Source organism: Seriola aureovittata, chromosome 22, assembly GCF_021018895.1.
Source record: "Seriola aureovittata isolate HTS-2021-v1 ecotype China chromosome 22, ASM2101889v1, whole genome shotgun sequence".
NCBI lineage: Eukaryota > Metazoa > Chordata > Actinopteri > Carangiformes > Carangidae > Seriola > Seriola aureovittata.
In genome coordinates this window covers 14831608-14845308 of record NC_079385.1, presented here as the reverse complement: position 1 = coordinate 14845308, position 13701 = coordinate 14831608, and the positions used below count along the sequence as shown (strand labels likewise).

At 40.6% G+C, this 13701-nt stretch overlaps 1 protein-coding gene across 1 annotated transcript in view; it reads right to left on the bottom strand.

Annotated features, from left to right (window-relative positions):
• Positions 1-1535: 1535 nt before the first annotated feature.
• apaf1 (apoptotic peptidase activating factor 1) overlaps positions 1536-13701 on the bottom strand; it is a 41519-nt gene continuing 29353 nt past the window's right edge. The window contains exon 27 of the mRNA XM_056368095.1: positions 1536-3226. Within this exon, the coding sequence (XP_056224070.1) occupies positions 3080-3226 (147 nt within the window). The 3' untranslated portion in view covers positions 1536-3079. The remainder of the gene's footprint in view (positions 3227-13701) is intronic.

The following is a 13701-nucleotide window of genomic DNA, read 5'->3' as shown; positions in this document are numbered from 1 at the left end:
GTCTTACCTTAAACCAGGTGTTTTTTCTTGGCCTTCTTCTGTGCAGAAACGTCCACCATGGTACAATATCCCTGGGAACTGAGCAGAAATATAATAAAAGTATCACTAGTCTTGTTCATTCTTGAGGTCATACATCCCAATTTGGAAAAGGAGCACTCACTATGGTGCTCACAGGTGTGCACCGGTGAGCTATTTGCTAGCTTAGTTTAGCTAGCACCAACACAAACTTCACAAACTAACCTTCCTCCGCGTCCTCCGAGTTGTCCTAAAAATATAAGTTTTCACTATCTTCCTCGGTATCATTGTCGGTTTCTTCCTTTTTCTTTCTTTCTTTCTTTTTTCCTTTTTTTTTTTTTCCTGAAATTGGGACAATTTCTTTTGCCAGTTTTCGACAAACTGGTTTTTAGTTCATTTAGGTTGCCCGCCGCAACAATTCAACCGGAACGGGCGCTATGGTAACCGTATCTATGGAGCAGGGCCACCCTGTGGCGGGGAGTGGAAAAGCATGACGATGTAGCGTTCAATATAACAAACGCACTCGGTGCTTATCCGCAAATATTAATTTTGTACATTAAACGTTTCCATTCATATAACTCCAGCCTCTCAGCTTTCACCCTCTACAAAGTCGCAAAATGTATTTTATTATTTTAATTTAAAAAAAAAGCTTCCTGACAATGCATTTTTCCTTTCCTCCACCTTGTGTGTAAATTGGCATGTACAGTATGATGCTAAATGTATTGTATGACAAACAAGAGAACTGTTTTGTCGACTTTCAAGAGGAAAGTCAATTTGAATATGAATATGAATGTGTACTACAGCAGAATGACAGCTGTCAAACTATCTCAACTGGTCCAGATGTTTTGACTTTTTTCTGTCTCCTTCCCAAAATTCACATTGTTGGCTCATCTCTAAAGGGTTAGATTGAGACAACTATTTGATCTGCAGATAATCAAATTTACATAACAAACTCAACTGTTTTTTGTGTGGACAAGTAAATGAGCAAATTATGAAAAGAAAAACAGTACAGAGAGTTTCTATCTTGTAGTCACTGTCACTGTGACTGATGCTATATCTGATCCATGTCTTCTTTTTAAACTGATATACTGTAGAGAGAAACACAATAACATATGGTATTTCTTATATTTACATATTTCTTTACATAAAATGTCAGGACACCTATTTTTCCTGCTATTCTGAAAATATTTTGCGCAAACAGTGCTGAAAAAAATCTTATTTATTGTGTTCAACAGGTCATTGAACCTCGGAGCAGGAGTGACTTTCACTCACTTCACTGCAGGTGTGAATAAATGTTCTCAGTCACAGGGTGACATATGGAGTAAAAACTGGAGGTGACACAGGACAGGATGGGTGACACTGAGATTCAGCCAGTGTGGAGTGGACATTTAAACCCAATGTCAAGCAGCAGCTAGAACACTGGAGAAGGAGGGAGGATCTCTGCTAATGCATAAATTGCATGTGTCATTACACAGAAATAGCATCATCACAGACATTGAACAACACACAACAAATCATAGTCAACAATCATAGTATGTAATTTAATCAATTATAAATTACACTCACATTGCACCACATTGTAAACAGTATCAATACATCCTGAGCAGACATCAATATTTCAACAATTATGTTTGACAGATACCTCCACACAGGAAGGAAGTCGGGGAAAAAGCACCAGTCAGGAAGAGCACAGTGTGAAAACGAAAACAGCATCGTTCAGAAACGTTGAAATTCATCCTTACTTTGTCCTTGTGTGCTTATTACTCCTACTGGAGCTGGAGACTGTATTATCCCCACTGCAATGAATAGGTGTGATAGATTACAGCACGTGGAGGGGATAAACTCTCGGTATCTGTATTGTCAAATCAAAGTAAGAATCCATTTTTAATTTTCTGAACAAAGCCACATTTGCAAAACCTTCATGAAAGATTGTAACTCCGGCTTCAAAGTGCTCAGAACAGGAAAAGGCTCCATAGTCTGACAATGTGTTATAAAGACTTAAAAAGAACTGCTTAAAAAAAATGAAGCAATTAATAAAGCACAAAAAGTGCCTTTAACTTCTGCAAGTAGAAATTTGATTATAAATTATAAATCACATGGTGTGATTTTTTTTTTATAGAAAATATTTACCTTTGATCTAAGTTCAAAAGTACAAATAGTTTGGATGTACAAAAAGACACACAGGCTTTCAAAAGATTTTGGACTCACTTTTAAAAGCGTACTGATTAAAACTTAATCATGCTATCAATTTTTAATGCTTATCAAAGTGCACCAGAAGTTCTATCTGTGCTGGTAACGAAAACAAACACAAGTATTAAAAAAATGAAGGTTCAAGAAACATCACAGCACAGACAAGTCGAATGCACGATATCTTACATCGATTACAGACAGCGGAGTGGAAAACCTCTCAAGTCACATGCAATAATGTTCAGCCCTAATGCAGTATGGATTTATAATTAGCATTTATTATTCACATTTAACTTAATGCAAGATTCACTATCTTTAGCCTGTTGGTATTTACCTCTTTATTCAGTATGAGTGATTGATAGATCTACAACTTGTGAAGACCTGATCGACAACATTGCTGGCTTTTTTTTTTAAGTAAACATGTTACTATCTGATGCACCTTTTGCATGCATTTGCATCTACGGTCTTAACACACACACAAACACACATACACACACACACACACTATCATGTTGCATCTACACTCTCAACAGTTGATCGTCACTGAAGCAGTTTTCATTTAAAGTTGGTATAAACTGGTCAACTCAAGTTAGCCGAGTCATTTGATCCCACAGAACTGAAAGTGTGTGTCTGTAATGCTCTACTGTAATGCTGTTGACTAGTGTCAGCCTTAATGTAGAGAGAGCGTGGTGGAAAAGCAAGCTCTGCATCTCAGTGTGTGCGATTCTGGGATACCGCAGCTTACAGTTGAACCGTCTGTAAAATGTCCTTAATGCAACCAAACACGTCCACTTTAATACACAGTTTCAGTGACACTGTAGTTTTGAAAATGTAGTGGTTGGCTGGATGGGTTTGGACTGATGTTGTAGCATTGCCATCACACCACCCTCTGGAGGATGTAGAGGATGCCGATGCTGTCGATGGTGACGAAGGTGGAGAAGTCGGATGACACGTGGATTCTCTTCAAAGCACTTCCCGTTGGGTAGAAGGTCTGCAGCGCCTCGCCTTTCTCCACATCCCACCACTGCATATGGGACAAAGACAGAGAGACTGTTGGAATGTTTTAAGCTCTTAACAGACATTACACTGCTGTACAGTATCTGGGCCAAACCGGAGACCAAACTGTGCACAAACTCAGAGGTTGTCAGTAGGAAAGGACAGACACAGGCAGACACACTGTGAAAACGTGACACAATTAAACATTTCTGTTTTGTGACACATCAGCTCTCCCAAAATTATGAAGTGACATTTTGGGAAATGTGCTTATCTGCTTTCTTGGCAAAAGTTAGATGAAGATGAATGATCGATACCACTCTCATGTCTATACAGTTAAGTATGTAGCTGGAGCCAGCGGTGGGTTAGCTTAGCTTAGCTTAGCATAAAGATTGGAAACAGCTAGCTTGTTTATGTCCAAAGGTAACAACATCCACCGCCCAGCACCTTTAAAGCACCTGCTGTATGTGTGACCCTGATTTCCTGTTGCATTGTCATTGGATGCTGCTCATCCAAGGTTTCAGGCTTGTCTTTGAGATTGTTTTGGCTATGATTGGTGCGGCTCTGACAGCTTATAACGAGTCATAACGTGTGATCTAGATGACCCATCGTAACAAGCATGAGTGTGAATTTCATGCCGATTTGAGGGTTTTAGTCTCAGATCACGAAACTGTCTCTGTGACAGGTAAATAATGTCAAAAATCAAGTGGTGCGTACAAGGCTTTATCCGAATCAGACACTGAGACAAACACAGAAAAAGAGACACAGAGGGATTTATATTGGTTGCAAAGAAGACCATGATGTATTCAATAGTATAATATCACACTCAAACTCACACACACCCACGGGCTCAGTCAAACACACAGATACAGACATTACACACCCCTCTCAGCAGCTTTTCAGAGTGATTCCGTTTAATCTTGGTTTAAAGTTGACATTTTCCACTGAAGCTCCATCTCACTGGGATGATTCATCAAAGGCACATCAAGTCAATCATTTATAGCCTGACAAGAGTGTGTGTTTGTGTGTGCATCTTCAGCTTTGACAGTATAAAATAATAAAATAAAACATGACATGAGTCAAATTAATAGGTTGAGGCTTTGGTGGTGTATGTTTTTTTGTTAAAAAAAACCTGTTTGTGTGTGTGTGTGTGTGTGTGTGTGTGTGTGTGTGTGTGTGTGTGTGTGTGTGAGAAACAAAAGCAGGCCAACTCCACAGTCTCTCGGCAGACAGGCAGACAGACACACTGTGACAAGAGGGGTGGTGGCAACAGATGTCAAGCTTATAGAACAATCCCAACACACACGCTTGCACACAAACAGAGTTCATTAATCACACAAACCTTCAACAGCAATAAGGGGAGCTCATCTGCATATTCCTAATATGGCATCAAAACACAATATATAGCTTCAGTTTTCTTCATTTTTTTGCCCAGATTGTCAAGCTGTACTGTAGATGTACTGTGCAGTGTGTGTATGTGTGTGTGTGTGTGTGTGTGTGTGTGTGTGTGTGTGTGTGTGTGTGTGTACACTGAAAAATGGCCCACTATATTTCTGTTGCTGCAGGGGGTTGGCCACACTGCCATACTTCTGCTGATTGGACTTCCTCCACTGCAAACATCATAACACACACTCTCTCACACACACACACACACACACACACACACACACACACACACACACACACAAAGTTTGCCTGCCTTATATGCAGTGGAAAGGCGTCACAGTGACTTTACCAGCCTTGTCACAACACACAATTGCTACTCATAAATGCTACTAGGAAATGCTATTAAATTGTAGGGGTCCCAGAAGAGCTTGAAAAAGGTACTGCCCCAATGACATTTTGGACTCATCTCATCATCTTTTCATCTCACAGTTTACTGGGTGATGTCATTAAAACTAGGTTATGTATACACAAGTACATTAAAGATGGTTCCTGAAGTACAATGTGAATAGCTCTGACAGCTAACCTGTGCTTCAGTGGTTCAGCTGTGTTAATTTTACAGTCTAACAGTCCCATTAACTTGTTTCCTTACTTTCTAAAAATAAGTCTTTCATTATTGTCACTCCATTTGCTTCTCCTCTCCCTCCTGCTAATCAACAGTAAGCTTACATTGATTGTCTCCCTCACCTCAGGTCAGTGGTAATTCACTGCCAGTCTCCTGCTGGTAGCCCAACATCCATGTACACTATGAAACATTTGTTGTGGTGCGAGATGGTTTCAGTTTTATGTGGAACAATAAAACAAGTTCAACCTGACCCAGTTATGTCCTCTTTTCCTGCTTTGACATCCTGACACAGGTCAGATCCAACAATAAACATGGATAAATGTTCTGACATTCGAGTCAGAGGCCTGCTAACCTGCAGTTGTTAATAATTCACTGTGTAAAGAGAAACCATAGTGTCTCTCCTCAAACATGTCCTTCTGTGGCCCTCCACCCAGGAATCAGAGAGGAAAACATTTTACACAGCACGCTACTAAAAATACTTGAATGAATCACTGCAAGAAAACATTAAATTGAATGTAGCTAATGTAAAAGCTGCTTTACATAATGTCTATTGGTACAGACCCGGTGCTTATCTTTTTCTGTTTGTGTGTACAGCACCATGATGAATTTGCTATGTTAATTTGCTGCCGCCCTCAAGCCCAAATGTGACCTGAGCGTGAACATGACATTTAAACAAACGAATTAATTCTGTGCTTCTATAGAGTATGTAAATGTAAACATATAGAGACTGAATAACAGGCCTAAACATTACATACACATAAATCATCGTTTGGTATATAACATTATCCCCTCCCCCCGAAGATATCTGGGCTTTATGAGGATTTTGTTTCACACAAAATGAGAAGCAGATGCAAAACAACTGCACAGTAAAAATTTATGTTCACAAGAGCTGCAGCAACATTTTCAGCAGCACACACACACACACACACACACACACACACACACACACACACACACACACACACACAAATGTATTTACTATATCAGTGTTTCCCTATCTATGATCAGACCTACCCGGTGTGATCACAGCTATTGATGAAACAAGTCCAGCTGGAAGTTTAATCTAACTTAAACTTCAAGCTGACTATGTTGGGTAAAACACACAGTAGGTATGATTATCAAACTAATTTCAGCCGGCAGTCAGGCATTGATTTATTTTTTTCCCCCTCACACATAAGCACCTGATAGTGATTCAGATTTTTTCTGCAAAATTGCAACATGCTGTTATCAGTCAATCTCCTGCTGAGCTGAATCACAAAGATCCTGACACATCTAATCTGACGCGACTCAGCTCGTCACCCATTTCGATACAAGATGATAGTTTAAAATAGGAGTCACACTCCTTTAATGGATGGTCTTTTTCCTGTGTATTATAGCACCGCTGCTCGTTTTCCCTGAAGCATAAAAAATGTAATAGCTGCTTAGCTGAGGCAATTAGGTGGAAAAAATGGACCCATAAAATAAAGCGTTACCAAATTAAGATTTGATGATCTGAAAAAGAAACAATGGGCAGTTTGCATCTCATACCTGAGCAAAGAACGTTTCAAGGTCACACAATGACACCTACCCACTGTTTTGTCCAGGGATGAAGAGAGAAAGAGAGATGTGTGGCTGGATGAAGGAAGATAGACAAGATAAAGGTGGGATCGATAAAGAGGTGGAGGGATGAAACGAGGATACACACAGAGCAGATATCAAAGGAGAGAATGAGACACTTGGTTAACGTGTAATTGCATCTGGATGGAAGGAAAGATGGCTGCCGGCTGCCAAAGCGCTGACAGCTCACACAAAGAAATAATACTCAGATGCTTGCACACACACACACACACACACACACACACACACACACATTTACGTATAAATGCAGAAATAAAAGAGCCAAACAGACGAGGGAGAGAACAAGTAGAGTGAAAGAACAACAAGGCTGAATCCCACGACAAACAAGGGCAACAGACGAATGATGAAACTCCGTGACGAAACAGAAAATAAAAGGAGAAAAAACACTCCATAATGCCAACTGGTTATAAAAAAAGGATTAGCAGAGAATGTACAGAGGAAAGAGCTGGTGCAGAATAAATGTTTAAAAGAGTCTGCTCGCTCGATGGTGGAATGGGGGGGGGGGGGGGGGGGGGGGGGGGGCATGCGCGACGTGTGGACAGAAAGTGTGAAAATGTTGTTAGCTTCAGAGTGAGACTGGATTTCCTATGAAGGGAAAAAGGGCCAGAAAATCACTATGTTTAAACATTTACACCAGAGGACGGTGACGAGACCAGACTGGACAGCATGCATATTTATGGGAGAGGGAGACAGAAATAAGAAGACAGAGAGAGGGAGAAAAAGTGAGATTTCTTTGATTTAGGACAAAAAAAAAAGACAAAGGAATGAAATGAAGGTGCACATGTGAAGAATGTAAAAGAGAGAAGGCATATGAACACAGACGGGGGCACTAGACAAACAGACAGATGCAGATTAAAGATGCTGTAAATATTAAAAAACATTCGTCATAACAACAGCTCCACACAAGATAAGTCTGTTTTCATAAGGGTTTGTGACTCTTATGGGAATACGCAGTGGCGATTTGTGTTTTTGTGTGTGACACAGAGTGCCCATATCCACAGAGCAGATGGCCGATGTGCTGATATCAACACCATCACTGTGGGACCATTGATTTATGGGAGAGCTAGGGATGCGCGTGGACGCTAAATGACTATACAGTATAAGTGTATTTCTGAGTTGTCGGTGGGAGAACAATACCCCTGGGTGTGTTTACTGTGGATTTGTGGGAGCATCTTGGGTTTTCTTTGTGGTGGACAGACATATTTCCAAACATCCAGTGCAGCGTCCTCGCTTCCTTCTGTGCTGAGGCTGCTGAAATTAACTCGAAGAATGGGTCCTACAATGCTAGCTGTACATTACATGAATACTAATGCAAGGAGCAGATACAGGTGGGGCTAAGTGGAAATACATTGAGATAAGACATGAATGAATTAACATTAAAATGACACTCTTATATGTAGCGTGTAGATTACTATCAAAAATTCAGATTGCAACAATATAATGGAGATTATTCCTAATTCCTGAAGCGGTGAGCCAGCAGTGACAGGTAAAGGATATACGATAACTAGTTATAGTAAGTCCAGCAAGACCAATAAGGAATCTCTGAATACAACACAAAGTCAGAGGATGAAAAAAAGAGAAGAAAAAAAAAAAAAGATGAAACAGCAACATAAAGCCCAATGGTGACATGAAAGAGCTGATCAGACGTCCATAAAAATGTATTTTACGACAGAGACCTAAAAAACAGAGACAGTGGCAGCTGACCGACCAGGACAGGGAGACACGTCCGGAAGCCGGAAGCGCCACTCCACCTAACCTTGTGCTCATTTCAAGCTTTCTATATTTGGAAATGTAGAGAGATTTCTTCATCATATGAACTGGGTTGTAGTTGTAGCACAGTGAAGCATTAAATAAATCCAATATTGCCATAACACTGTCCTGCCAGCTGATTTGTCACATTGCTCAAAATGGCCTAATACACTAAACCGAGAGATATTAAAGAGATCGCTATGGTATAAACGCAAGAGCCAAATCTTTAAGAGGGGCACATTTGTATTGGTTTCAATTTTATTTTATGTGATTTTTTATACTTGCCATCTTGAGATATTTGGCAATGTCGAAAAAAATATTGATTTCAACAATATCGCCCGGCCCTGTGAGAACAGATGAGCTCTGAAACAATTAGGATACGGACTGTTATCTACTCATTGTATTTTAACAATGCTGATGACGTGACAGAGTAAGAGACCAGAAGTGGAGGCTGGAGAGTATTCACACGTGACATCTGCTTCGAAAGAAACTTGATGATACTAAACAACAAGGGCCACTGAACCCTTATCTATAAAGCCACACCATTCTGCGTGTTCAGATAAGCTCCCTCTCAGCATCACACAAACACACACACAAAATCAAGTCTGGGGAAGCCGGGATAGCTGCGGTGTGAGTGTGAGCGTGAGTAACCTTAATTCATGTCAGCTAACAGCAGAGGAGCACCAAATCAGCTCTGACAGGCCCTCACCGCTAGCTGTGGTGAGGCTAAATAGGTCCGCTTATTCAGGCTACCTGGTGGAAAGTCAGCACCGCTTACATAAGGGAAATACCTGTCCATGTGTTCATGTGAGAGCCAGAGAGACGCTTAGGCGTGAGTGAGCGCACAGTTGCGTCTTGCAGAAGGGGGTGGAGGGGAGTAATTCATCTTCATTTTACATAAATAGCTCGGTCACAGAGTCCAGAGGGAATAGGTACGGTTTCTACACGTAAAACATCGTAAAGACCTTACAGAAAGTAGGATGCACACAATGGATGGAGGCAGGAGGGGAGGGAGATTAAAAGAAAGAGGGGATACCAGCTGGAGTAGATTCAGGTGATTTTGTAAGGCCACCTCCATTTCAGAGAGAAAATGCAAGGGATTTAGTGTGTGTGTGTGTGTGTGTGTGTGTGTGTGTGTGTGTGTGACCAGGCCAAGAGTCTTGCAGAGAGGGAAACAGTGTGACACTGAGGCTGAATTATTCATCCAAGGTTCCGTCCACTGAAATATTGATGCTCAGACAATCCTCTACACATTTCTCCCCCATTTTCTCTCACCCACATTCCTTTATTTCTACTGGCAACTATTTGTTCATCACAATTGTCACCAGGAAAAAAATAAGAAAAAAGGAAAGAAGCAGGAAACAGAGATATGTCCTTGGATTGGACAGATTCTTCTCCTTCCTCGATTTGTTGTTCTTTCTCTCTCACACACCTTTCAGATCCATGACAAGAAAAGCATTTGAGAGAGAAGCCATAACAGGGAGAGAAAAAAAAAAGAGATATCAAAAGAGAAGGTGAGCTGGTGGAGAAAACAGGAGCTAGGGAGTAAGAAAAAAAGAGAAAAATGATCATGTGTGTGAGAAACAGAGAAGAAAGTGACGAAGAGAAAGAGGACAATGAAGCACAGAGCAAGAGCTCGGTGTGAAATCTGGTAAAATGAACTCGTTTTCAAAACCCAGATGCAGATCAAAAGGAGAGGAGCTGCTCTCAGACCAGCGAACCTTCCCTTCAGAGTTTATAGTTGTCCATTTCTCCTGAATACATCAAAATACAGATTAAATACTGCTTGGAGAAAAAAAGGCTTTACCTCATGGGAAATCTACTTGTAGGCGCTAAAAGGCAGATATTAGATATTATTTGTTAGAATAGCTCGACATTTTGGAAAATACACTTTTGCTTTCTTGCAAAGAGTTAAAAGAGAAAATCAATACCACTCTCTTACCACCCGCTTAGTTTAAGTTAGCATAAAGACTGGCACATTATAGCTTGTTGTTAAGTTCTTACTGTGTGTGCCACAACTTTTTCTTGGCCGGGACCAGTAACTTTGATTCTCCGCTGGTTGCCCGGCAACTGATCCCAGCCAAAAAAAAAAAAAGTCAAACTATTTCTCTTAATGCTTAAATTTGAATATAGATTTGACTTTTTGACTTTTTACATTGAAATCAGTGAAGATAAAAAGAGGTTCATTCAAACAGTGAGATTAATCTTTTTGGACTGTTTTTTGGCGTCAATAGAAAACAGCCGCACTTAACGCAAATGTAACACAGATCAGAACAGTACGATGACAGCAGACTTGCGGGTTTGGAAGGATGGAGGAGTGTCGAAGATTGAAATTCAGATAAAGGAACCCAGTCTGAAAACATCCTCGGAGACAGGATAGGAATAAAAATGAAAGTTGAAAATGAGTAAAACAAAGAGTTTATGACAAAAAGTGTAAAAGAGAATAGGAGAGACAAGACAAAGAGCTAGTGTAAGAGGAAAGTCGGTTAGTGTGAGTGTATATCCATGTATTTTACAAAGAACACACCATCAACACCTCCCTCCACCTCTTTCTCCATCACTGATCTCCCATCTCCACTCTGCCTCATTTCATCTCAGTGTGATTTGTGCACACATGGGCCCTGCTTCTCCAGCCAGAGAGACAATTAACCCTGGCTTAATGAGCAACGCAGGGGAAACAACTGCCTCCCAGAGACAGATAAATATTTCACCAGCCTGTGTTTATACCCCAAGCCTGACAACAAGAGCACGGAAACCAGGCCACGCTCGTTCCAAGCTCAACTCTTTCAAAGTTCTCCACTCTCGCTTTGTCTCGTGTGAGAAAGAGAAAGCAAACGCCAAAGAAGGGAGTCAAGGACGCACAGAAACTGTATCTACTCTGGATGCATTTTGACCACATAAAGAAGAATGTGTTAGAGAGAGCGTTTTTTTTCAAATAATTGCTGGAATAGGGAAAATAGAACACGGTGAAAAATAGAACAATGGATTATGAAAAAAGATAGATGCATTTTCAGGAGCTGTTTTGCATCTTATAAGTGTGTGAGGTTATTTTTAGAGGTAGGTCTGCTGATATGCTGGAGCAGCACTGCGGGGTACTTACTTCTGAAACAACATGAAGAAAGAAAAGCGCTGAATGAAATCAAAAGTGCGAATGCCACCTGAACCAACACAGTGGCCTGTTACATGTCCTCTCAGAAGACAGCAGTCATCAGAACGTGTTATTTCCATCTCTGGACCATGTTTGAAGAAAGTGAAGGTGCAGGGATGAAAGGTACAAGCCGAGGGCTGCAGTTAGCCTGTTAACCAACATACAGTTGCAGTAATATCAAAGAGGGTGGTCTTTAGAAATGCAGGAGGATCAATGTACAGAAAAGTGCTTCAGGGAGATCAAATGAAAGGTTAATGAACTCCTCGAGAAAAATCAGTCAATGCTGTTGCAAAAAACATGTCCAGAAAGTTTAACTCAAAACACATGAAAAGAACAAAAAGAGAAAACACGAAAGTCAGTCAACTCCGTAGCTGCAACAAAAGTTGCAGTTATTAATAAAGCAGTGGTAGACTATTCATAAAGCATCCTGCATCCACGTGCTTAACACTGCAGTGCATCCTTCATTGCTACAGCACCAGACATGTGTCACAAACCTCCTACAGGCCTGTCCTGTAACATTTAGACCCGAGGGGATAAAATAAATATATGTACAACAACATTTCATAGTTCCTGCTTCACAATTATAACGCTTCACAGCTTTTCTTTGTCCTGTATGAGAGTAATTTAATTATCCATGGCTTTTGGGTCGTTAGGTCGACAAAACAGTCCATAGACTTTTCATCAACCAAATGATTCATCGATGAAATGATCTGCAGACCAGTGGAGTGTAATGAAAATAAAACGATGAGTTGAAACCAACTGGACAGCACAGGACGAACTTTATATCTTTGCACATGTTTTTGTTGCCTACTGTTAAATGTGAACTTAAAGGACTATTCTCACTATTTCTCTAATCCTTCCAGTTTTGACAGACTCGGAAATTGCTCGCCATCTTCTCAGATCCTTACGCTTCAAATATCTGCATATACACTGTGTTTGCAGTTTATTCTATCTAATTCTGTTCCTCCATATTGTAATTGAGATTCTGCAAATTTCTAAGATACAACCCATGTGAAAAACCTGAACGCAAAAATTATGATAGAAGTATTTGAATTTCATCACATGGCATTGTGTCGCAGGTCATTAGCTCTGTTCTGTGTTTCTAATTTCAGCCTTTTCCTCAAACATAGGCTGTCAGACTTAAAAATAAATCTGTCAATTAAAACCAAATACATTTCCTGATGTTTGTTCTGTCGTCTTCGCTCTGACACTGCAACACAAACTAACTCTATGATACTTGGTTTCTAAAATACAAAATGTTTTCGCACACGCAACCTGCTTTGTTGTTATTTCCAACCAAAAGAACCTCCATATGCAAAAAGTTATATTTATGACTTCTGAAACAAAAACACACCTCAGGCGGAGGCACCGAGAGGCAACTTGGACTGACTGATGAGGGAAAGCACTAAGATCTGCTTTGCCATTGAGGGAATATGGATACACATTTACTTATGGCTTAGTCAATCTCATTATACAAGAATCTTGACTGCTTGTTACCCCATCCATCCCTCAGAGAAGTGACTGCATTTACTCTCCCCTCTGCTCTCTGCTAACCAACTGTTTCTTAATCTTTGACAGATTCGCCATCCATCAAATGTCTCTTGAGGGAAGGTCAGTGCAACCTTCACTCCTCATTTCATCACGTCAGACTTCACTTTGAGTCTTGCTTCGAGTGATGACTGGCTCTACTAGTTCATTGGCCGCCGAGGCCTTGTTAGGATACGCTTTACAATGATGGCTCAGGCTGAGAAAGCAGGAGGGAGGCAGACTGACTGATGGGTGAAAGCAATCTCAAGTGATCTGAGAGAGTTAGAGTCTGATCTACTGTACAAAGTAAACATCATTACAAGAAAAAAAAAAACCCAGCACACAGCATCACATGAAGAAACACAGAGCACAGGGTTGCCAGTGTGAAAATGGGAAAAGCTTGCGAGTATTAGCTTCCAGCGAGGGAGGAAGGCTTTAAACATAAAGTCACCAAAGT